Genomic DNA, 26,560 nt, shown 5'->3' with positions numbered 1-26,560 from the left:
AAAATGAGAATAAAAGCAAAATTTTACCAAATTGTCCTGGAAAGTTGAAATTTGAGATATACCCCAACGTTGAGCCACCAAATCGACTGGAAACTTTTTTGAATCGTTTTGATCAGTTCTGTAACTTACAGAAAATTTGTAAAATTTGAAATTTTCAAAAACTTTTACCAAACAAAATTGGAAACTTGAAATTCACTCTGAACCTTGATTTCAGCATTCTGAGTTAACTGGAGGTGATTTCAAGCAGTTTGGAGTCCCCAGCGTCTTTTTAAAAATTAAATTTTTCGAGAAAAAAAACGTCATATTATTTGTTTAATTTAACATATGCTCGAGATTGTGGTTTTAAAAGTAGGGAATATTCTGAATTTTACACCTAAAGCCAGAGAAACGAGAATTTTTTAAAATTTTCAATTGTTAAATCGCTGGACAAAAATAAAGTTTTGATCTGGAACACTCCGGTTATGGAAAAATGATGTGTAATCACTAATCAGTCAAGTGAGTTAAGCTACCAACAAGCACTTCAATCTCGAGCATACATGCTGAAGTTGAATTGGACAGATGTAATGACTTTATTTTTTTTTTTTTGAAAAACTGCAAATTTTGAAAAAATTGCTGGAGGCTCCAAAATGACTTAAAATCTGCTCCAGTCGACTCAGCATGTTGAAATTGAAATATTGGAAGAATTTCGAGCTTTCAATTCAATTTAGTAAAATTTTGTGGAAATGTCAAGTTTAAAAAATCTGCTGGAGGCTCCAGAACTACTCAAAACGATTCGAAACCGCTTCCAATCGATTTGGTGGGTCGAAAATGGCGTACATCCCGAATTTCAGCTTCAGCTTTTTGAGAAAATTTCATCTTATCATAAATCTTACCAACAAATTGGGATAGATATGTAGTTCAAAGACAAAAAAAGTAGATGACCAAATTTTTATAGAATTTTGAAAGCCAGTTATATGAACTGCCGACCTCCTTATTCTGGGAATGTGGGCTCGAGAGGAAGAAAGTCATCCAGCATCAGACCACGTTTCTTTATTGTTCAACAATTTTGAACAGAAGCAAAAATTTCTAGTTCGATGGGAATTTTTTAAAAATTAATTGCTCAAATAGAATTAGAAATGAATTATTGAGTATTTTGAAAGTTGACAAAAATTGGCAATTTTGAATGTTCAATGATGAACCAGCAACTGTGAAATTTATAAATTATGTTTAAAATGATTAAAACCACAATTTTTGGGGATTATTTTATAAAAGGAGTTACTAGCTAAGTTATTAAGAAATTTGTGATTTTGTACGTATAGTTGGCATTTTCAAGACCTCTTCCCCCAATAAAATTGGACATTGGTTTGCTTCGCCGAAAACTCTGAACCTAAAATATTGTCAGAATTTTTGTATTTTCCAAACTTTCTTGAATTGCTCACAAATTCCCAACTTTTCCCAATTTTCGCGAAACACTGGAGGGGGGCAAGCTGCCCCCAAAGCCCCCCTTCGCTTCGTCCCTGACTGCCTAGAGGGTGGAGTAACACCCACTTGAATCGAAAATGTTTTAAAAATATGCTTTAACGGGAATGTAGTCATCATTATTATTGAGAATTTTAAAATCATATCTGATAAAAAAGAACGAAATTGTATCGAATAGTCATGGTGTAAAACAAAGGTACATGGAAATGACACACATGGCCAAAAGTACTGATTAAATCACGTAATCTTTCAGAACGTCACTTTTGTTAGTAGTCCGATGGAATTTCTACACAGGGTATAGTTTTTCCACGTACCTTTCTTTTACACCATCTAAACAGATATATTTTTATTTCTAACAACATGTCACACAGTAGTCATTTTGTAATTACAACACCAAGAAATGTAATATAAATTTTACAATACTTACATATTATATACCTACATACATAACTTGAAAAGGAAAAAAAACACGAATGAATTGTTTACACAATAATTATAAAATCAACAAGCGCTTAATAATTCAATGTTATCGTAATTGGAATAAGTTCATGTATAGGCTTCTAATAATGCCTATAAAATACGTATCTACCTATGCATAAGTGTAAGCTTTTTGATGTTGGTAATTTTCAAATTTTATTAGATTAAGGGATGAAGAGATGAAGGGATGTTTATTATAAGGAGGAAAATATAACTCAAAATACAGCCGCTGGCAGAAATGAAAATGATGCAAAAATCATATCACAGTAAAATATTGCAATGAACAGATGTTTTTTTTTTTTTTTTTTGAGTTTCATGTGATACAGATTGAAAAAGCACAAGGTATCATACCTAATGTATCACTTTTGAAATTGATCGTAAAATTTTAAATCAATAGGTTCCTACATTGATTGATTAAAATTTTTAATAATGATCAAAATAATAATCGATTCGACGATAGGTATAGGTATTAGGTACATGCTTTTCTACGTCCAGGATGAGCAACATTAATTCTTTTTTATGCATATTCAGGTAGAACTCTCAAGCTGTAGCTACCTACGTACATATTAGGTAAATACTAAAGTCTGTGTATACTCAGTGTACTTAATGTGAATTGTGTAAAAGAGTAAAATATAAGGTAAGCATTAAAAGTAGATAGGTAAGCAACAAAGTTTGCATAAGGAGTGCACTACAACATGCTACCCATTTTAATTTTGAATTAAAATTTTCAGGAATGATTTACAAAACTTTGCTTAGGTATTATACTCAATAACATCCATTCCTTGCGCTTATTCATACTTTTTGCCAACTAAATGGGTTAGTTCAATCACAGAAAAAGTTGATGACCAAATTTTTATAGAATTTTGAGATCCAGTCATGAACTGTCGACTTCCTCATTTTGAAAAGGTGAGCTCAAAAGGAAGAAAGTCATCCAAGATTAGGCCATGTTTATTTCTCATTAATTTTGAATAGAAGCAAAAATTTCTAGTTCGATGAGAATTTTTAAAAATGAATTAAGAATTTGAGAAATTGATTATGCAACAACGAAAAATCAATTTTCGAGCAACGTATCGATAATTCAAATACGATAAATAGAATGGTCACTGACTTAAAAATCAATCGATTATCAAAATATGCATGATTAATCAATATTGATCGATTTTGTTCTTACAAATCAATCGGTTTTCAATCTATCGAGTTATAATTACACCAGCCTGTCTATCAATGATCCAATTACAATCCATCACACATTAATATTCCATCAATTTTTCATTGAGAAATTCATTATTTCAAGATATTGATATATTTCTTAAAATTAATGAAATGTGAAAGTTGATTAATATTTCAGTAATGATTGATCAATAATTTTTCATTTTTAAGCTGAATAGTTTCAGATTTGATTTCAACTGACTGATCAATATGAGGTAAGTGCATTGAATCTGCCATTCGTCAATGTTCGCTCAATAACATTAGGTATCTACTCCTTTTTTCAAGAGTAATTTTCCTAAACCTTCAAAAAATTTTCTAAAAAAATAAAAAGAGACAAAAAATATTTTTTTATGAAAAATTTTTCCGAAAATTTCTCGATTTTGAAGCGAAAATCAAAAAATATTATCGTAGGTCAATTTTTTCAAGTTTCTCGACCTCATTCGCGAGGAAAATATTTTCTAAACATTTCCTAATTCTGAAAAAGAAATTCCAAATTCCTGTTCAATTTTAAAAAAAAAATAATCTTGTAAAGAAACAAAAAAAATAATTTTCACAAAAAAAAAAAAAATAGAAAACACAAACAAGAAACTGCTTTTAAAAGTCATAATTCAAAATTCCAAAATGGATAGCTCGATACAGCAAGGACACTCCTTCATGCAAAACATTTCAAACAGGTATATAAGACAATGGTATAGGCAAACTTTATCTAAAAAAAAAAGAAAGTAATAATAATAGAAAATGAAATTCAACGAAAAAATTACGAGAAGAAAAAACAAATTATTCATAATGAAAAATAATGATAAAATTACAACAGAAAAAATCACTATAAAAACCATACATAATTTACATATTAAAATTGAAACAATTAAAAACATACAAAAAATTACAATTTAACATTTGATTTTTTTTTCTATTAATTACGTTTTTCCATGATTTCGAACGATCATCGATACGTAACTAATGTTTTTTTTTATGGTTTATCCAATATCGCATTTTTTTTTACAATATATTTACAAGATATTTTTTAAAATTTTTTTCGAATGCTCGGTTTACTTATTTACACGCGGTAAAATTTCACAAAAAAAGATTCAATAAACAAAAACGAAAAAAAAAGAGAGAAGAAAAAACACATTGCAAAAAGAAATAAGACTAGAATATATTACCAAGAACGAGAAAATGAAAAAAAAAATCCCCAAAATTTACGCGTTCAATTGAAATTGAAATACGACTTATCGTTGAATCCTCTTTCGGTAATTTTATCTTGGGTTTGGCGAAGCGCAGCGGCGTAAGTCATGGCGCTAGCATCGTTAAAAGTGGTCGTATTTTCATTATGCAACGAGTACGGTAGCAAATTCCACATATTTTGCTGATTGAATAATCGCTTCGTGTGCAATTCGTTGGCTGCTGCGGTTGTGGCAGCGTGTCTGTGATCGTATTCGGCAGCCGCGTACGACGATGTTCTCCTGCGAGCCAATTCCACATCGCCGTTCTCCATTTTATACGCGATCGGGGGATAGCTATCGACGTACGAGGAGGATGCGTCGCCGAGGATGAGATTCTTTGAAAATTGTTCGGTCATCGAGTTGACGTTGGCGGGGTTTTTGACGTGGGGTGCGAACTCGACCGCATCCGGTTTGCAGTTCGCTTTACTAGGTTGTCTGTTGTATAAAGGTCCGGCGCGTTTGCTACTCGATGGTAGCAAATCGGGTATCAGAGAGCTGGGTAGATAGTTATCTAGAGGGATGGATGACTCTGTCACCGATTCGTATTCCTTGGCGGGTGTACCTGCGACCATGGTTGGTTTATCTCCGCCATTCATTACCTGCGGAGTTGAAAATTGTACGTAGAAAGTTGAAAATTTTATTGTAGAAAAGAGAGGAAAAATTAATTTTTTCTTTCTTACCAAAGGCTGTGCTTCAGATACAGCAAACGCGCCGCTGACAGCACCGCGAGATAAATGATAAGCTTCTTGAGCCGACATGTCGACTCCGTCAATGCCTCTGATCACTCTTCGGTTAATGGCAGCAGCAGTCGTGCTGGTGGGAAGCGACTGCTGTACGATGGTCTCCTTTACTGTATAGGTGCCGATCAAGTTCAGAAACCTGTCAAAAATACATAAAAAATTGAATCATGATTTTTTAATGCTTACAAAATAAATAGTGATCGATGTGGTTTCTTGCAAAAGCATAATTCATCATCATTTTCGAACTAGACAAAGTGGAATCGAAAGAAGATCTCTAAATACATCACCAGTGAAAATTTCAGGTGCTGAAATTCATTTTTTGATTCTTGGAGAATTTTTAAAAATCCAAATTTGGCCTATTTCTCATTTAAAAAAAAAACAAAATTTATGAAATCGATAAATAAAAGGCTGAAATTTGGTTTGTATCGTATTTTTGACCTCCCGAATAAATTGGAGGTGGTTTCTAGCTGTTCTGGAGCCTCCAGCCCATTTCCTAATTCTCCAGTTTTTGGAAAAAATGCTGTAAATAGAGTGAAAATAAAATTCAGCAACCATAAACTCGGATTTACCATCAATGCCACCCTTTTGATCGATGAGCAGGCACTGAATTTCATTTCAAGCCTATTTACTGCATTTGTTTTTTTTTACTGGAGAATCTGCAAACCCGCTGGAGGCTCTAGAACGATTCAAAACCATCATGAATCGATTCAGGAGGTCGAAAATAAAGTGCAAACCAGATTTCAGCCTTTTACGTTAAATTGATCAAGTTTCAATTTTTTTCATGGAGAGGAGTGATACTCGAATTTTCAAAAAATCATCAAAAATCGAAAAATGAATATTCCAGTGCTTGAAATTTTTGCTGGTGATGTTCTGATGTATTCTGGAGTACTCTTTCCATTCCCCTTTGTCTGATTCAAAAATTGTAGCGCTGGTTGAGATCCCTCCCTTCTCAGTTGAAGTGCTCAGTTGAGAGAAATTTCAGTTGAGATTCAGGCCTTGGGTAGGTAAGGTTGAAAATCTCGTAGTTTCGGGAAAACAATAATAGGTCACTCACAAGCATATTACGAATTTCGAGCATCTTCGCTAAAGTTGATTTAGACAGATTTTATGGCGTTTTTCGAAAATCTGGAATTTTCAAAAAATCGCTGGAAGCTCCAAAATTATTTTAAACCATCACCAATCGACTCATCATGTAAAAATTATGGTAAGTATAATGTGAATTTTAGATTTTCAACTCCATAGAATAAAAATTTATAGAAATTTCAAGTTTCAAAAATCTGCTGGAGGCTTCAGAACTGCTCAGAATGGTTCGAAACAGTTTTCTATCGATTTGGGAAGTCAGATTTAAAAGTGAATAAATCAAATTCGAGCTTCAACTTCATATAATAAAATTTTCTGGAAGTTTCAAGTTTCAAAAATCTGCTGGAGGCTCCAGAACTGCCCAAAATGGTTCAAAACCGTTTTCTATCGTTTTGGTTTGTCGAATTTAAAAATTGAATATCAAATTCCAGCTTCAACTTCATAGAATAGAATTTTCTGGGAATTTCAAGTTTCAAAAATCTGCTGGAGGCTCCAGAACTGCTCAAAATGGTTCGAAACCGTTTTCTATCAACTTGGGAAATCAGATTTGAAAGGTGGATATCAAATTCCAGCTTCAACTTCGAAAATACAATTTTCTGGAAATTTCAAGTTTCAAAAATTTGCTGGATGCTCCAGAACTGCTCACAATTGTTCGAAATCGTTTTCTATCGATTTGGGAAGTCCAATTTGAAAAGTGAATACCAAATTCCAGCTTCCTAGGCCAATTTAGTCAAATTTTGATTTTTTTTCTCATTTCTGACCCCAATAATTGATTTTAAAAAATTCACCAAAAATCAAAAAATGCTTCTTAGCATCTTAAATTTTGGCTAATGATATATTTTTGAATGCTTCATCGATTTCTGCCTGTTAGGATGCTTTCTCGGCAGAAAAAAAGAAAACCAAAAATTTTGATATTATTTAAGCGAAGTTGAAGTTAATTGCCAATGCCAATGTTGAGGAAAAATTCAAATTCTAGTCAATTCCAATCAGAAAAGATCTGTTTTCATGTTCAAGCAAAATTGGAGTTGAGTCGATTCTGATCATCAGGAAAATTGAGTAAAAAAATTGTTGATTTCTAAGCAGCCAGGAAATTATTGCCAATGCAAATTGCTGAGACATAATTGATGATGAAAATATTTCATTCTGAACAAAGAAAATTTGACTCTGTTAATTCTGATGTTCAGGAAAAGTTGGAAATTCCGTCAATTCTGATCATTATGAAAATTGAAGGGAATAAAATCCTCATTTTTAGGCAGTAGGAACTTCTAGCAATCGTTGAAGACTGTCAACTTCAATGTTCAGGAAATAATATTAATCAGTCAATTCTGATCAGTGAATTTTGATGATCAGACAAATTAAAGAGAGTGAATTTTGATGTAACGATCTGGAAAAATAAAATCTCTGATATTTGGTTAGAAATGGGATCGAGAACAGCTTTATGTGATGTTTTGGCAAAATCGAAACTAATCAATTCTGAATCTGATACAATTTTGATTGTTAGATTAGGTTGAAGATCAGCTTATTTCAAAAATCGGAAAAAATAAAATCAGTCAATTTTGGCGATGGCATCAAAATTGTCGACTCCATTACCTACTCTTTTTTTACGAGCTCCAGTATTGGTTTTGAGGTAGCAATCGTGAAAAAATACCTTCATCGGTACGTTTACTTACATTTGAGCTTGTTGTATCATTTTCGAATCGACAAGATGAGAGAGCCACTGCTTTTGCAAAACGGTATTCCTCAATATTTCCGCCAAGCTGATATTCGGTGGCAAAATATTCTTCAATTCGGTTTCCCACTAAAAACAACAAAAAAAACATCAGTACAAAATTCTAAAATGAACGAGATTCATTTCAGCATGTTTCAATCTACGTACCTGATTAGTACTGATAAGATTTGTAGAAACAGCAGTAGCTGCACCGGGTATGGTGATAGTACCAGGACTGGCAGTAGGTGGCACCGTGTACGTAGCCGGAGGAAACTCGGTCGACACGTAGCTCATTTCGTTCTGCACGTACGCTCCGTTAATCACCGGTTTATATCCATTTTGTATCAGAGGAGCTCCATAGACGGGATTAGCGGTAGCGAAATTAGCAGCGGCAGGCAACGTAGCAGGGCTGAATGTTTTAGCAGTCGACGTAATAGCGGTATAAGTAGTCGGCGGAGGATGCGAGCGCATATATTGCGACAACGGTATCAGGGTCAAATGCAACGGTATACCGCTCTCGGTCGTCACTCCGTTTCGAACGGCCGTCGGAGGAGGTATGAAAGTAGCCGGAGATTGCGTAAAAGGTTGAAAAACATTGGCAGCTGCGAACGGTGTACTTGTGACTTGTGGATAAACGATGGAATTCGGGCGAACTTGAAGAGGTGGGAATCCCGGCGGAGCTCTGATAGTTGTCTGAGATTGAGCCGGTGGCGGCGGCGCTTTCATCGTGACCGAGCTGTAATGATTGACGGCCACGGCCGCTGCACCTGCATTCAGAGGATTCACCACCGGCGCTGCGTTCAGAGCTGGGATGGCTGCTACAGCCGCAGCGGCGCTTTGACTCCATCCAACGGTGGCAGGAACTGCCGGAGGTGGCGCCGCAACCTGAGCCGGTAATACGGTAGCCGCTGCTGGTATCACGGTGGGTTGTTTTTGAGGTAACTGGTAACGTATGTTGTCGTAAGTGTACACGCGACCAGCTTGGATGTTGTTCATTTGGCCGACAGCTGCGCCTCCGGCGCTGGCGTCTGTATAAGGGTACATTCCCGTAAGCGGTTGCGAAATTGTCGACGATGAGCCCAACATTTGCAAGTATGGTTCGACGTGCAAACATCGAGGGATGAATTCAGGCGCTAACGGGTTTAATTTGTATTTTTTCTTCATTTCGACGGCTAATAGTAAACTTTTCAAGTCCTGCCACGTTAAACCGTACAGACTGTTGTTCATTGAGCAGATTTCGATAAACATCTCCCATATTTTTCTGCGAATTGATACAAAATATTTAGAAAAAAAATCGTAATTAATAAAGCCATAAGTAAAAGAGCTTGCGATAAATTTCTTTTTTACTAACCGGCATCTTCCCAAAGAACACAACGAAACCGGATCACCAACAACAGCTACCAAACTCTGAGCTCGCGTCACAGCAGTGTTCAGCAATTTTTTATTAGACAGAAATCCGTAGTCCATCAAAGATGCGTTTTCCGACTCAATCTCGCCAGTAATACACGTCCGGACTGTACGAACCGTGCTTAGAAAAACAACGCGGAACTGTTTACCTGAAAATTGAACGAGAAAAATTGGGGTTAAATTATGGTAAAGGTAAAATGGCAGGAGGAGGAGATGAAATTGTTGATTTTACTCGTACCTTGCACATTTAAAACTCGCTCAACGGCGATTCCGAATAATCTGCGTTTTTTCAATTCGATACGAATACGATAAACCTGATCCGGATACGGGCTCATTATGCCGATAGAATGTTCATTGAATTCGCCCCAACTCTTTGGCCAGTCGTTTTTCAATTCAGCAACTCGTTCTACCAATTCGTAAACCTAAATGAGCAGAAAAAAATACGATTAGTTTGTTAAAAATAATTACTCAATTATATCTTACATAGGTAATTATAATCATTTGTCCTGCAGTGAAATCTCCCCCCCCCCCTTCCTCAGTTTCTGATTGACAGAATATGAAGAAAAATTGGCAAGATTTACACATATTTATGAAACCATCCAGATTCTGAGCTTTCAAACAATAAAAAAATTGAAAACTACCAAAACTAAAATTTGACCCGCTCAAATTGACATTTTTAAAACTCAGAAATGAGGATGAAAATTAAATTCTGCAGCTAATATCGACTTCTTCGCACAGAATTCCATCATTTCCAGCAATTTTGAGCCCCTAAAGAGATTTTCGATGTTTCCAAAACATTGAATTTCTCCAGAAGGGGCAGGGGCGGAAATTAATTTGGGTAGCTAAACAATTGAGAAGATTTCCACGAGGACACTTTGAGTGTTTTTTAGGTTACTATTAGGCTCACTGAAAGGGCATGCCATTCAGATCTCAGATGAGAAGTAAATTTTGAGCTGTCCAAGTTGATTTTTCAATTTTTGGAGAATTTTTGAAAACAGCGGAAGTAGCCTGCTGCAATATGATTTTCTACAAAAAAGATCACAAAGATGAAAATCTGAAAGTTGGTTTATTTAATAAAATCGGCCTCCCGAATCGATTACCGCCATTTTCAAGCCAATTTGGAGCCTCCAGTGAAAGTTGACTTTTTTCCAGTAATTCCAAATCGCCTTGACAACTGAAAATTTAATTCTGTCACAAATTTGACATTCCGAATCGAATCAAGGAAATCCGAGGAAACAAGTTGTAACTTCCTTTACGAGTTGGAAACCTCAGATTTCAAAAATTCTAAAATCGTCAATTTCTGCAGAAAATTACTCAAAATAGTCAAAATTTATTTTACTCCTTAAAATTGACTTCATGAATCGATTAAAAATGTTAAACATACAAAACGATTGCCTTATCAGCAGCCAAAGTTGATTACAAGGCCATCTGGAGCGATTTGAAATTGCTGGAGTAAAGTCAAATTTTGATGAAGGCTCCAGATCGGTTCGAAAATAGTGGAGATCGATTCGGGAGCGGGAGAGTGGGAGTCAGTTTTGAGAGAAAGAAGAAATTCTGAGAAATTTGTAGCAAAAATTGATGATTTTGGAATTTTTCGTTTCAAAAAAATAACACTTTTCAACTCGTCTCTTCCGATTTGCAATTCAGCTGCTCTAATCGATTCAGAATGTTGAGCTTATGACAGGAATAAATATTCAGCTTCCAAGGTTGATTAAAACGCCTCCTAGAGCGACTTGAAATTCCTGGGAAAAAGTTATATTATGCTGGAGACTCCAGATCGCGATCAGCTTGAAAATGATGGCAATCGATTCGTGGGGTCGAATTTGTTTATGAACCGAATTTCAGATTTTCATTTCTATATCTCCTGTTTTTGTAAAAATTAATACGTCATACTTCCTCCATTTTCAAACATTCACCAAAAATCAAAATACCAACTCCAGTATCTAAAAATTTGGTTCTCAGGTCAAGGTGACATATTTTTCGAATGAGCCAAATTTCTGCTCAATCAGAGTCGACAAGTTGTAAAAGTTCCCTCGTTAGAAAATAAAGCAAACGCCAACGTAAGAAAACTGTCACTTTTGGATTTTCAAAAATTGGCCCAAAATCGAAAAATCAATTTGGGCAGTCGACATTTTTTTTGTTCAAATCGGAGGTGAATATTTCGAGCAGCCCTTCGTGATTTTATCCAAAAAACATCAAAACGATTTTTTCATAGAAGTAATCTATCGTTGAACAATATTACGAAAAATTACCTCAGCGCAATTATAAAATCCAGTCGAATACTTCTCCTGGACATCTTCTCCTAAAGCGGTGAAAAAAGTCAACGGATAGAACTTCTTATGCTTCGGCTGGCCTCCTACGCTGATCAGTTTGTTATCGTAGAATAGATTCGAGGTGAATTCGACGATGGCTTTATGAGCTCGATAATTTTCGCATAAAATAATCTTGAACGGGTAATCATTTGGGTAACTTTCGTACAACCTTTGAAGCAATGACACATGAAACTTCTTCTGTCTAGCGAAAGATGAGAATATCTCCGGACTCAGCTGCAAAATAATCCATCAATTAGTCACCACATGTCAATCATTTGGAAGTAAAATTATCAAATTATATTCGATAGGAGACTGAAGATAGTGATGCCAGTGAATTTTCAACCATTGCCATCAAGTGACGTTCAATTTAAAATAAATAAGCATTTCTTGAAAAAAAAAAATTGAAACTCCAAAGAAAATTTAGGAAGAGCAACAATTGAAAATGATGATAGAGCTCTCATCGATTTTCCATCTCTGGTCACAAAAATTTCATTTTTTGGGCCACTTATCGCCTTCAGTTGCCTTGTTAATCTAGACCAGTTAGTTAAATGAAAATAACAAAACGAATCTATTTTACCTGCATGTGATCTCCGGCCAATACAATACGAGTTTTTTCGTTCGCCAAAGCTAGAGGCATTATAGCTTCGCATTCAATCGCCTGCGCAGCTTCGTCCAACAAAATGTGGGTAAAATGACCTGCACATAGCATTGAAACAAAATGTCAAACATTTCTGCAAGATGGTACTCCGAAATTATTAAATTTAAAATTCTCATAATAGTAAACCAAAGTACCTCTGGGTAAGCCAATAGTCGACAGATGCGACGCGATATTCAAAGTCACCACTATAATACGATGTTTTAATATATCATCCAGCGTTGGAACTTTAAAAATTCTCGTACCATTTTGAACTTCAGTCAAGCAATACTGCAACCGAACAAATAAAATAATTAATCAATTTTTCAACAAGTTTCATTATTTTAATTTTCATTATACGATACGTACCTCTAAAACCGTGCTACTGACTGTAGATACCCAACGCTTATGGTAGTAAATTCTCAAAGGAGTTGCCTCCTTTAAACCGGATTTCACGTACGAATGGAGGTAGTCTTTGATGTACAAATCTGCTGCGCTATTTGAATGTGTACAGATGAGAATTTTCGAATCTGGTTCTTTTAAAATGTGTTTAATAGCTTGAGCCAACGTATACGTTTTTCCAGTGCCGAATGGTCCTAAAAAAAACAAACAAATATTTCATTTCTTCGTTCTTAGCAAATTAATTGCTCTGTTTTTGTGAAAAAAAAAATCAATTTTAATTTACCAATAATTAAAACAGGAGGCAGTGGCGTATCACGAGGTAACGTTATAGCAACAACGGCTTCTTTTTGTTTCTCATTCAACTTCGAATCATCTTCCGTCCATTTACTAAAAATGAAAAATAATGTTTTTAATTCAGAATCTAAGTATTCGTCTCCGTTATGATTTCTTTAATTGGCTTACTTTTCATCTGTTTCGGGTAATTCGGGAACTTGTAATAAATCGGGAAATATTATTCTGTAATTCGAGATACAGTCGACAGCCTGATGCCATTCACAAAACGGAATCCGATTTAATTGGAATTGCATTTCTAAGGTTTTACTAGTATCTGCTTTCAGCTTCAGTTCGGTTACCATCTGCGCTGATAGACGAAGATACACCGTATTTTTACCTTTATCTTCGATCAGAGCTTCGTAAACTTTGGGTTTTTTCATTTGCTTAGATCTTCGAACTAGATTTTGAAAAAAAAATTGAATCAATATAACATAAGTTCGCCTAATTCAAAAAATATTATTTGATACTGATTCCCTTACTTTTTCTCTCATCGGCTAATAAAACTGTACAACAATTATTTAGCACCAATCTACCTCCTGGACTATCCTCGGAGACGTCTTCGTTTAAAAATATCATAGCAAAGAGTTCACCGCTTGTGGAAAATTTAGCTGTACTAGCTCCGAAAACGCTCGGCGACAGGATATACGAACTGACAATTTGAACGCTAGCTCGAACGCTGTATTTGGCCACCTGATGAAATAAATAGCACATTTTAAAAATGTTCAAAAGAATTAAATCATTTAAAAACAATAATAATAAATTTAAAGGTGTTATGCTATTATGGATTTCAATGAAGGGAAGAAGGGAGGTTTCAGGAACGTTCTGAATTGAAAAATGCTCTTATTTTCAAAAACTGTCACGATATTGGAAAAACATCCCCTTCGTGACGTGACAGTTTCTTTGGTTACGAATTCACCAAATTTAATTGTCAATTTTCGTATAATTAATGATATGGCTTTGTATTAGAAATTTTATTCGGACGAAAAAGTGATGACATCACAGAATGACGTCTGATTTCATTTCCACCTTTTCCTCCCTTATAACCCGAAGTTCTTTCGCTCCATAACTTATGGTTAAAAGCTGATGACCAGAAAATACATTCAACATGTCAAATTAACCCCTACGGTATATGATTTTGATCAAAGTTCATCTAGTACAACGTTACCTGCTCGTAACAAGCCATTTCTTCGATATACAATAATTCGTGCATCCTCGAACGATAATTATTCATCGTGACGATATCATCGTTGATCATCGATTGCGTTATGGTAAACTTATGCCCGGTAGGAACGTAGTACTTGGTCAAAAGCTCTTTCTCTCTGGCAGATAGATTATTTTCGAAAGTAGTCGTTACGAATGGAATAATGACAGCATTACTTTTCTCCCATCTTTCAGTAGACGACAACACGAGCTCCTAAAACCGAAGAAAAAAAACACAATAAATCTACACGTCACAAAAACATTATTTTTTACAGATCACTAAAGAGCACCTGCTGCATTTCTTTCATTTTTTCAGCATCTTTAACTGGTACAACATCGACACAAATGTGCTTCGCTAGTACAGGTTCTTGCCCAAAATCGAACAGAACTGTTTGGCGAAAGGTACCGTAGAGTTTGGTTGAAAAGGTGACTTCGACTTTATGTGTTAATCTATCTTCATCTTCTTCGTCGTCTAAACGCGAAGTCCACTCTTGAGCGTTTATCGGTTCTTCGTCGATTAGAACTTTCTTATTTTTGGTCGAAGTGGTGATTCTCTTGAGCAGAAAATGATTCCGATGCGAATCATATAGAAGAGCTACGACTCGAAGAACTTGCGGCGTGTGTAACGTGAATACCCATTTCTTATCGCAGATCTTCGAATCGATGATGGTAGTCAGTTCACCTTCGATTTGTTCGTCGACTCCTTCCAGTGTTTCTCGCATGATTAATTCGGGATTTGATGTCTCAGCCAACCTGATACACACAAACAGTATTAAAATACTCATTCGAAGACGAGATTTACTCTAAATGATCACGAAGAATTACCTGTTCAGCAACAACTCTGTGTACGATTTGCCATACAATAATGCTTCGTTGGCACGCTGTAATCTCATCATTCTGTATTCGAAACGTTCTTTCCATTCGTTTAGTTCTTCGATTCCATGAGCATCGACGCACTGAGCACCATGTTTACACTGTCCAATTGCACCGCTACCGAAAGCTGGACAAAGACTAAAAAAAAAAGCCAAATCATTTCAACTTATCTGTTCGACTTGACTGAAACTAATATTCGAGCCAAACTTACTTATACGTATCGGCAGTTAATCCTCGAGGTGGAGGTCTTTTCTTCCAATCTCTTCCTTCGTCGCTCATAATAGTCTGTTGATGATTCTGCGTCGAACAATGACTTCGAAAATCATCCTCGTCTTCGAACAATATATTGCAAAATATACAAAAAAAGCTATTCTTTTCATTCCTGTTGTTGTCGTTGGTTTTAACATCGTTCGTCGTCTTCTTATCTACGAAACGTAACAAATCAAGCAATCGATAAGATACGTGATACTCGTTGTACCGTAGTGTTATTTACTAAAATCAATGCAACATTACCTATTTTTTCGTTAACAGGTTCAATTAGAGTCGCTTTACTCTCTTTATCGCCACCGTTAACGAACTGCGAGCTAAACTTGATTCTTTCCAGCAGCTTTACACATTCTTGTTTGGTGAAATCTGTACAAAGGTTGATCAGCTGTTGGACGATCTGTTTAGCTTCGTTGAAAGCTTTCAGTTGAATCAACGAATGAGTCAAACGCCAACGCGACTTGAACCAGAAATTATTCCTCGGTGCTTCGTTCGGTACGAGGCTCATTATCTTACGACAGTCTCGTGCACAAGCTTCATGATTATTCAATTCGAAAAAGCATTCGGAACGCCACAACAAGTACGCCAGTAGCTTGGCGTTCTCCATTTTATCATTTTCGTCGGTATCTAGCAGCTGATTCAAATAGAATAGAGCGTTTTCCCATCGTTTCTGCTTCAGACATTCTATAACGATGAACTCGAATCCGTTCATTTTACTTTATGTGTATCGTATGTACAATATAAATCAACTCAGCAATGTGTACGTGGTGTCAATCGCATCAGTGGATTCGACTGCAGTGCGAGCATATCATTTACATGATCAGAAAAATTAACATTACACAATTCTATCAGCGATTTGGTCGTCAGCTTGGTGGATACTGTACAGAAGAAATACACGCCGCATAAATTCACTACAATTAATTACAAAATACATTTGACGAAAAAGAACCTTTATGTACAAAATCACAATTAAAACCGAGCACTTTACATTTACATTTAATTTAATTTTCACATTCTACGAAATTATTTAAACAAACCATCTCTCCTGTACCACACATTACACCGAAACTTATCATCGATACAGAGAAAAAAAAATTGACGAGTTGACGAAACACAGCACCAAAGTGACGTCACAGCTGATACACGTTCAGTGATTCGCCCTGTGAAACCGTTCCCTGCATGGAATGGTTTTTTTCTTTTATTAATTTTTTCATTGTGATCGTTTTGCTTTTGCCTTGTGTTTGTCGATTCTTGGTTCTCGGTTTAGACGATTTACGAAATGACTATATAAAATACGATGAACTGTTTTATTATTTAGGGTACTTTATTTTCAAACTGAAAATTTGTAAAATGCACATAAATACGTACTAAATAGAACCAGAACTTTCTGCGAACAATCTACAAGTACAATGTAATATGCATAGTACCATACCTACTTATCGGCATTTAATTATTAATTTCATATGATATCAAACTTTAATTTTTACTTCTGAACCTTAATTTATTCATTATTGATTGAGGAATACATACAATGCATACTGTTCCCTTTCTTTCAAAGTAAAAAATTCACTCTTTTACCTGTTTCATTATAACTTGTCAGCATTTTCAACTTTTCCTCTATGAAAAATGATCACGTTGCAATTGCTGCGTTTCTAGAACCTACCGATGAAAGTACTGTTTCATTTTGATAAATTAGTCAATATTTAAGGTTAAAATCATCTAAAAATCAATCGTATGGTTGATATTTTTGTTGTGCTGGAGCATGCTCAAAATACTTATACAGATTATTCTAAATCCCAACTATTCCAACATTCGCTTCACAGATGATTTCTTGGTCATGAAGAACTGACCAGTTGGACAAAACAATTTCTGGACCTTGACCCTTGGGCAGTTTCAACTTTATATCAGCTAGAATTTGAAAATTGTACGTAGACAATCAAAATGTTTGCTTGCTTAGTCAGTAATTTTTAATGCAAAATCAGCAAAACCCGTGTCCGTAGGTAGGTAGTTAGGTACTCGATTATTTCAAAAAAATCAACTTTAGCTAACAAAAATGCTCGAAAAAGTGACTGCATGTGAGCTAGAGATTTCAAGGTACCTAGGAAAAAAAAAATGACCAGAGAACCAGTTTAAGTTTTCAATTTTGATTTTGAATTATAGTGTTTTGCAACTTTCTCGTAGAAAAGAGAGACTTTTTGGCAATTTCTGGCAAAAAGCGTGACTTTCGGACAATTTTTAGGAAAAAATGAAATTTTTTAGAAATTTTATTGAAGGATTACCTGCCTATTCTGCATTTTTGTCAATTTTTTACAAAAAGCAAGACTTTGACAATTTTAGCAACAGGAGGGACTCTTTGGCTATTTCCGGCAAAAATCGAAACTTTTGAGCAATTTTTCAAAAAAAGTAAAACTTTTTGGAATTTTTGAAAGAAAATTGAAATTTTTCAAAATTTTGTAGAAAGGCGAGAATTTTTTTAGATTTATTGGCAGAGCCAGACAAACAATTTCAGCTAAAAATTTCTGACAAAAAATTGAGACTTTTGGATAATTTTTGAAAAAAATGGTACTTTTTGACATTTTTGAGAAAGAAATGGGTTTTTTACAATTTTTTTTGAAAAAATCAAGTCTTTGACAATTTTAGTGAAAAACAGTTTTTTTTTCTGGCAATTATTGACAATAAACAGATACATTTTTGCAATTTTTGTTCAAAATGAGATGCTTTTAGGACAAATTCTGAAGATCATTGAGATTTTTTGGAATTTCCTGCAAAAAAGTGACAATGCTCAACCATTTCGCTAAAAAGCAAAAATTTCTGACAATTTTAACAAAAAGTGATGACTTTTGAAGTCATCAAGAAAAAACTTAGATATATACTTTTTAGCAATTTCGGGAAAAAAAGCGATGATTTTTTTTTCAAATTTTGGTGAAAATGAGAGATTTTTTAGCAAATCTTGGCAAAAAAAACGATAGAAAATATTGAGAATGTTTGATTTTTTTTCCTGTTTTTGAAGATGTATAGGTAAATAAATTAAATTTTAAAAAATTTGAAAAAAAAAAACATTTTTAGCGACCAAAAAGGTAGAAAATTGACCAAAAGTTATTTTCAGTAACATTGGAAATTCAGTTACCTACTTGAAAAGTAATAACCTAGCACGAGCCCTGCAAAATACGTTTAGTTCATTTTACGTCAGATGACAAATTCATGACATCTGATTGATGTTGCTTGATTATGCACAGCTTTTGCGGGGCAATTTTTGACAAAAATCAATAGAAAGATAAGGCGAAGGCGATTCAAATACTTTTGTCTCAATCGTTTTCGCTTCAAAACCGAAAAATGGAGCAGAATCAAATCATAGTTTGACTAAGTTTTTATTTTTTAATAATATCGAGAGAAGAGAGAGCGTTTGTTTCTAGATTTTTTAAAAACTGAAAAATTAGAAGAAAAGGAGCCACGAGACTGAACTACGATGATTCTGTTATTTGTTCCGTTATTAGATTCAACTCTAAAAATTGAAAACAAAAAACAAAAAACAAAAAAACAAAGAGTAAAGGTTCAAACCTTCGTCGAAATGACATGAAACGATCTTTCAATCAAAATCATAAAAAAAATCAAAATCTGCATTACAAAACGACTTTATTAAAAGTAACCTCACAATGACTATACCGAAAATACCAAAATCGACATTGTTTTAAACAATCGTAAAAATTAAAATAAATTCCATTCTCGATAACGTCGCGCTAAATTCCGCAGACAAAACAGAGAAGCGTAAAAAAAAGCGCACGTAGGTAAGTAAATAGATATTTTTTTAAAATTTCATCCATACAGAAAATTCATCCAAAGCTTTGAATTTTCGAGCTTCCATAAATTGCGTTGAAAATTATTCGAAGGTATTCGTGTAGCTGCATACACATTACACAACTACATACTCGACAATTCCATCATCGTAACGAAGACAAAACAATAATAGAAATACGTACAATTTTTTTAAAAAAAATTCAGAAACAAAAGAGTTAAATTTTCGACGCAAACGGTTGAATATATATCTAATATTATTCGGTTATCGAAAAACAAAATGCAAAATCGTGCTCATATATAAGAGATGATAAATTGGGTAGATAGGTAGTTTTGATTGTGTACAACGATTACAATGTAATAGATTTCCAAAAAAAAAAAATGTTTATATTAAGTAATTAGTTAATTACACTTCGGTATATACTTAAATTTATCCATTTCACATACGCATCCAGGATCCACTCACACACATTCGCGTATACGTGTATACGCGATTTTTTTTTAAAAAAACGATCGTTTTATAAAATGCTCATCGTATAGTTATCATATCCAAAAACAACAAGTAAACGAGAACGAGAACGAAAACTAAAATTAACTTATAATAATCACAGCAAAATAAAATCTTCTCTTTCAAGCTAAACTAATAATATTATAAAACATTACACAGACATACAGAGAAAAAAAACGATGAAACAGAACTCATAGTACGAGTACTTTCAAGTTTCAAAACGAAACGCAATCATCGTTGACAAAGTGAATGCGAGTGTACTCGTTTCTGCGACTCACGAATCCACGCTCGAGTTAAAAAAAACCAATCCACTCGGGCGGATGCACCGTTTCAACTTCTTTCAAAATTCGTTTCGTGAACGTCGACAAATTTACACATCGTATTAAAAAAGGAAAACGAATGGAAAAAGGTTAGCGCGGATGAGGAAGGGGAGAAGAGTTGTTTTAATGCTACATCTACTCAAAAGAGAGACGAAAAAAAAAGGTAATAAACGTACAACCAAAAAAAACCACAGGGCCGAGGAGAAGATTAGGTTACACGTGAAGTGGAACAATGTGCTGCAGTGGGCTAAAATGATGCCCAAAAATGGGAGGAGGGGGGTATACAGAGAAACAAACGAACAAAGAATAAACAATCAGTCAAATCCTGCGGTTAATATTCTCATTTTGTGCTCTACTACGATTCGTTTTCGGCGGCGGCGGCGGCTGGAGGCGATATTTCGGCTGGCTGACGTCGATGATTATAATTGATCAGTTTTCTTCCTACCAGATAACGTTCGTTTCTAATATGCTCGTACCATTTGACCGATTGCCTGCCGCCGAACGAGGCTCCGCTGTAGACCAGCGCCAAGATCAACAAGAATGGGTAGATTCGGCGAGCGATCACATTACGCAGATGGAAACTTTTGACGAAAATCGGTACGATGCCGTGAGCTATGGCGTAAGGCAAAGCTAAGAGTAAAGCTAGCGTACCGACTACCGGCATTATGACTTCTTTCATGGTAAACTTTAAATTCATTCTTTGAAAACCGTTGCGGAAGGTTCGTTCGACGGCTCGTTTGATCCTCCAGTCGGGTCCCATCATTAGCAAAGCGCAGCTAATCTTCATGTATAATAAACCGAGACCCCAGTCCAGCCACGTCCATATGACCGGTGTTTGATCCAGCGGTACTCGCATCGGTACGACGATCACAAGCTCGACGAGCAACCCGAACAGAAACGGTATCACGCCGACTAGCCAAATAACCGCGAACATCGCTTTCATCGTAGAAAGGCTCATTTTGGTGATTCTACGTATCACGACCATTTTGCCTTTTGGAAGCCAGCTGATCATGGTGGCGATGATACGAGCCATTAACCAAAGCATATACATTCCGGCCGAGGCGGTGTACAATTCGTGCACCTTGGGTACCGGTTTCGTGAGCACCAATGACGGCCACACAGCCATCACTTTACGACCAACGTACACAGGAACGGTAAGCACGATCAAGCTGGCGACAACGGTCGTCATGCAGATCAGTATCAGCAAGGCGATGATTCGTAACGGGAACCATTTCGGTTTCTCGTACGGTTGGAAGCCAGTTGGACCGCCGCGTTGGAGTAAAGCCTGATGAGCAGCTCCCAATCCGCCGCCAGCTAATGCCGCGTTGTCAGCAGCCGCCGCAGCAGCTGCAGCATTAGCGGCTGCCGGAGCGCCGGCGTCGTCGTTGTTTTGTACTCCGTCGCCGAGCAGGTATGACTTGAGGCCTAAGCACCAGGCTACGGTCAGACACCATATGCGAATGGTGGCTCGTAGCCACTGTCTGATATAATGTTGCTCGAGTAAGGCTGGCATTATCACTTGTAGTAGTAGCAATTCGAGGGATAACTCGTTCACTGATTCCGAATGCGAGGTTATGACGTAGGGTAGAAACGATGGCCAGATCGCTTTCAGGATTCGCGAAGGTACGTACAGGATCAGCATAACTACCATACCGAAGATGACGCACGATGCCATAAGACGACGAATGTGTTTGTACATCGATAGATGAATCATTTCCTGCAAAGTACGAGTATCAGGTTAGTCGAGTTACAAAATGTTTTTTATGCTGCGTCTCAAAAGGCTTTTTAGTGCCTTCGACTTTAGATCAGTCAATCTAACATGCTTAATAATTTTCACTCTGTACGTTGACTAGGGAGGTATCTCAACTGGCTCAAAAATTGAGCCGAATAAAGGAAGATCGAAAAAGCATATAAAAATATACCAACAGCTAAAATTTCTGGTGCTCGAGTGCATTTGACGATTTTTGGAGAGTTTTAAAAAATTAAATTCGGGTCAAAAATGGGGGGGGGGGGGAGTCAAAAATTCACTCTAAATTGATCTAGAAAGCTGAAATTTGGGACACACCTAATTTTCGACCTGCCAAATCGATTGAAAAACTGTGGTTTGTACTGATAATTTTTTTCCAAAAAAAAAAAACAAAAAAAAACTGTAACTCTAGCAAACAGAAAAGCTTGAAAAAGTATAGCCAAAATGTAACCAAAAAAGTAACAAAACGCGAGCAAAAATGTAGTGTTCTATTTTGGCATTTTTGGCTTCAAAAAAAAAAAAAAAAAAAAAAAAAAAAAAGTAGAAAATATAAATCATTGATAAAAAAAGAACAGACTTTTGGACAATTTTTGGGAATATTCAAGACTTCTTGGAATTTTCTACAAAAAAATGGCACTTTTTTTTTAGCAATTTTGTAAAAAAGTTAGAACCAACTTTTGACAAAAAACAAGACTGTAACAATTTTAGCAAAAAAAAGGACTTCTCAAGAATTATTATTAGCAAAAAAATAATACTTTCTGACAATTTCTGCCAGAAAAGCAAGACTTTTGGATAATGTTCAAAAAAATGAAAATCGTCACCAAATTTCCTTCTAAAAAAAGATTTTTTCGAAAAGCAAAAATTTGGTAATTTTAGCAAATATCAGATATTTTTGAGGATTATTGGTAATTTTTTTTAAAACACGAGACTTTCATTTGCATTGTCTTAAATAAAAAACGACAACGTAGTTTTTGGAAATTTTAGTTGAAAAAGTGAGTTTTTTCATCTGCTAATAAGCTGGAATTCAGGACTTTTGAATAATTTTTCGATAAAGTAAGAATTTTCTTGGAAATTGTAAAAAAACATTTTCAGCAATTTTACTAGAATTTGGCAAAAAGATAATACTTTTTAGCAATCTTTGTCAAAATAATGAGTTGTTTTTTTTTAAATTTTTCGTTTAAAAAGCGAGACTTCTTGGTAAAAAAGCGAGACATTTGGTCAATTTACAGGAAAAAAATCAAGACTATTTGGTTTTGACAAAAGGTTAAACTTTGTTAGGAAAGAATAAAAAATGGTACATGTTCGCAAATTATTCACTTATTTGCATTATTCGATTTTTTTTTTGCTTCAAGGTACGTAAAAAAATTGAAGTTTTGAAAATTTGCAAAAAAGAAGCAATTTTTAGCAACCAAAACGTTGAAAAAGCGAACAAAAGATTCTTTAAATAACTTTAATAACTTCGTTACTTGAAGAAAAAAAAAAAAATGCAAATGGGTTGGAACCGTTTCAAGAGTAGTACTCGAACCTCTAGCAGATTTTTGATTTTTGATACTTAAAATTACCGCAAAATTTCACCAAATGAAAGTAACTCTACAGAAATTCCAGTTTTCAAAAAAACAAAAAACAAAAAGCACCATAAAATCTGTTCATATTAACTTAAGCACGTATGTAATACAATTTTTCCAAAATCTGTGAATTCCCATTCGAAACCATTTTCTTGCCCAAAATGTCAAAATATGGTGTAAACTGCAGAAATATGGTTTCGAACTGAAGCACACTGATTTTACAAAAATGGTGTGTAATCGGTCAAGCGGTTCACTAACAAGCAAAATTCTCGAGCATCCGTGCTGAAGTTGATTTGGGCAGATTTTATAACATTTTTCGTAAAACTGGAATTTTCAAAAAATTTCTGGATGTTTCAAGATGACCTGAAACCACCTCCAGATGTCTCAGAATGTTGAAAATGAAGTGTAAAGTGAATTTTGATCTTCCAGTTTCGTTTGTCGAAGTTTTGTGGAAATTTCAAATTAAAAAAATCTGCTGGAGTCTTCAGAACTGCTCAAAATGGTTCGAAACTATTTTCAATCTACTTGATGCATCCAAAATAGGATATATCCTGAATTTCAGCTTTTCAGGTCAATTTGGTAAAATTTTGATTTTTTCTCATTTTCGATCCGGGTTTTCAAAAATTTATAAAAAATCGAAAAATGCACTTTTGAACCTGAAATTTCAGCTGGTGGTGTATTTTTGTACGTTCTCTCAATCTAGCTTCACAAAATTCAAAAATTTTCGTGCGAATCGAGATACCTGTTTCTTGACTTAGCTTAGAGACTCGTTATTTCCACAAACTGCGAACTCACTTGAATGGGACTGAAATCCGGATCATTCAGGTTTCTCAAGAACCATAAAACTCCTGGTCTCAGAACTTCTCTCAGAACAAGCACGAATGAGGCGAAATAATAAACGAAAACCATTCCGATAAGCCAATGTATAAACATCGATGTGCCCGGAGCAACGGTGAAGCTCGCTTCTCGATCTTTCAATGTCGCATTGAAAACGGGCAAGGAACAAATATCCAGCCACCAACCGCATATCAAAGGTAAAGCTCCGATTTCAATGACCAGCAAGAGAGAAACCTAATTTTAAAAAAAGATATTAATAATTCGATACAGTTGATTCTGGTCAAGTCGATAAATGCGATACGTACCTTCACAACGATGTAACATAATCCTAGTAAACGTGATATTTTCGTTAGTTTGGCCACCGATATAATCGTATGTAAGAGAACCAAGAAGCAACTCGACACAATATACCCGCAAAGAGTAGTCACTAATCCTGCAACAGAGTAAACATGACATATCTCGAATGTAAGTATGAATGGCAACAGGAAAATAATGAAATCTGCATTCGTTCGGATCAATGCAAACAAACCTTCAAATCGAGACGCCTTAGCATATTCTTTCAAATCGGTTATCATCAAAAACAACGATCCCACATTATAGGGTAAGAAAGCGAACAACAATATGAACAACGTATTCAAGGAGACCACCCAAAAGACGTGTTCGAGAAATATCAACGATCCATCTAATCCGAGTAACCGTTCCCAAGTCAATTCTTCGGCAGCTCGGTCCCATTCGACGGGATTCCAATTATTGTGATCATCCACAATCGGCTGTTCTTGCCTGTGATCATCAACCTGAAGAGGGGCCTACAATAAGCCAAATAAATATTACATCTCATCAAAATACAAACATATTATCAAAGTAGGTACTCGTATTATGCTGCACATTACGTTATTATTATCCGCCTCGTCAAGCCTTTCAGCAAGTGGTTGATCGGCTGGTCTATTAATTCCATGATTATGATCTATTTCTTCTTGATCTAACCATTCCGGCCCTCCACCATGTAGAATTTGCTCTCTTAACCATACTAATCCAATAAACGCGAATAACGTACAGGTAACGATGAAGCTTCCTTGAAACATATCGGCGGCGAGATTTTTCATCGAAAACAAATCAAACGGTAAGGTCAAAATCTGTAAACAAAGCCGAGTTTAATTTCTATTCAAATATTTACTCTAGACGATCACCTTCTCTTCAACGTATATATTATGCTTACCGAATCAACAGATAACGAAAATAAACAGCTGAAAATTCGGCACGCTACAATAGGCACTACACCGAGCCATGCTCCAGCTACGATGGTGTAATGTAGCCAATATTTTAGAGCGGTTATAACAGTGTTAAGTAATCCGGTGATGATATCTTTCAGTGGTAGATGCCTGGGCATATTCTCGTCGTATATCGGCATGAATGTAAATCTGTATCGGCATAATTCGCAGTACTCTTTTCGACTGTATCGCATCCATTGCGTTAGACACTCTTGATGAATCCATTTTATACTTCCAGTACAAATACACGGATGAAATAATGGTTTATCGGGAGTAGCCTCGCAGCGGCATACTCGACAAATATCCGATGGCTGTGGCTCGTCCATTATCCTATACCCAACAAAACAACATTCTCGTATTAAAAACAAAGTATTAATCGAATCTACAACAATTAATCGGTAACATATTACAATTGCATGATTGTTACGTCGATACAGATGTTAATCCGTGACTGACGTCACTACAATGTACAATTTTGTTCGCTACTTTGAAATCACACAAATGACCATTCAAACCGAATAATAATGAGGAAAAATAATTACGCCGCATTATATAAAGGACATTTCTTGTACATACGTCCGGTCAGTAGATAAAATTGAAATATTTCTGCTATAAATTTCACTCACCAGATAGGTTATCTACACTTGACAGAAATCACTTGGGATAGTCTAAACATTAGTGTAATTTTCAAGCTAAACAACTACACTACGCGAAAAACTTATTACTGGGACTTCATCGGTTACAGTCACCTTCGATTGGGAATTAAATATTAATATTCGAACGTATACTAATTAATAATTACACAAAAAGATGTACGAATTCGAAAAATAATTTCACTTCGCGAAGAAAGTTTTTTCTAGGAGAGATAAAAAGAAAAACAAAATAGGCGAATTTTGCTTTCGCCATCTTACAATGCTTCGCTTTTCTGCGACATTTTTGTTCATTTTTCTCTAAAACATGAGGCATTATAGCGATGGCGTGTATCGTTGAGAGCGAGGAAATGGTAATTACGCGAAATTACCGAATCCAATTTTCGTTCGATTTTAGATAATTTTGCGGCAAAAACAGGAAACTTGGTGAAAATTATACTTTTAAATACGATATTTTTGGCTAAATTAATTATTTTTCAGACAATTAACCTCGAATAACCGAAATAAACCTCTAATTGCATAATTTCACAAAACTGGTATGAAAAAAATGGTA

General features: G+C 35.4%; 2 protein-coding genes across 2 annotated transcripts; both read right to left on the bottom strand.

Annotated features, from left to right (window-relative positions):
- Positions 1–1,623: 1,623 nt before the first annotated feature.
- On the bottom strand, positions 1,624–16,429 carry Helz (Helicase with zinc finger). Its single transcript, XM_065353917.1, has 18 exons — positions 15,570–16,429; positions 15,268–15,481; positions 15,009–15,194; positions 14,474–14,936; positions 14,149–14,397; positions 13,463–13,673; positions 13,113–13,380; positions 12,934–13,037; positions 12,618–12,844; positions 12,407–12,539; positions 12,192–12,310; positions 11,555–11,848; positions 9,541–9,724; positions 9,247–9,451; positions 8,064–9,156; positions 7,858–7,985; positions 5,048–5,246; positions 1,624–4,966 (listed from the first exon to the last, which is right to left on the bottom strand). Exons 1-18 carry the CDS (start codon positions 16,030–16,032, stop codon positions 4,352–4,354), a joined length of 5,355 nt encoding a protein of 1,784 aa, XP_065209989.1. The 5' UTR covers positions 16,033–16,429; the 3' UTR covers positions 1,624–4,351.
- A 2,505-nt stretch (positions 16,430–18,934) lies between these two features.
- On the bottom strand, positions 18,935–26,225 carry LOC135838966 (E3 ubiquitin-protein ligase MARCHF6). The gene is made up of 7 exons (XM_065354801.1): positions 25,984–26,225; positions 25,306–25,687; positions 24,980–25,222; positions 24,619–24,895; positions 24,395–24,522; positions 24,048–24,323; positions 18,935–21,657 (listed from the first exon to the last, which is right to left on the bottom strand). The coding sequence occupies exons 2-7, from the start codon at positions 25,681–25,683 to the stop codon at positions 20,296–20,298; spliced, it is 2,664 nt and encodes an 887-aa protein (XP_065210873.1). The 5' UTR covers positions 25,684–25,687; positions 25,984–26,225; the 3' UTR covers positions 18,935–20,295.
- Positions 26,226–26,560: the final 335 nt, after the last annotated feature.

The sequence above is a fragment of the Planococcus citri genome, chromosome 3 (assembly GCF_950023065.1).
Source record: "Planococcus citri chromosome 3, ihPlaCitr1.1, whole genome shotgun sequence".
NCBI classification, from domain to species: Eukaryota; Metazoa; Arthropoda; class Insecta; order Hemiptera; family Pseudococcidae; genus Planococcus; species Planococcus citri.
The sequence above is the reverse complement of the archived record's forward strand: the minus strand, read 5'-3'. Positions and strand labels throughout refer to the sequence as shown.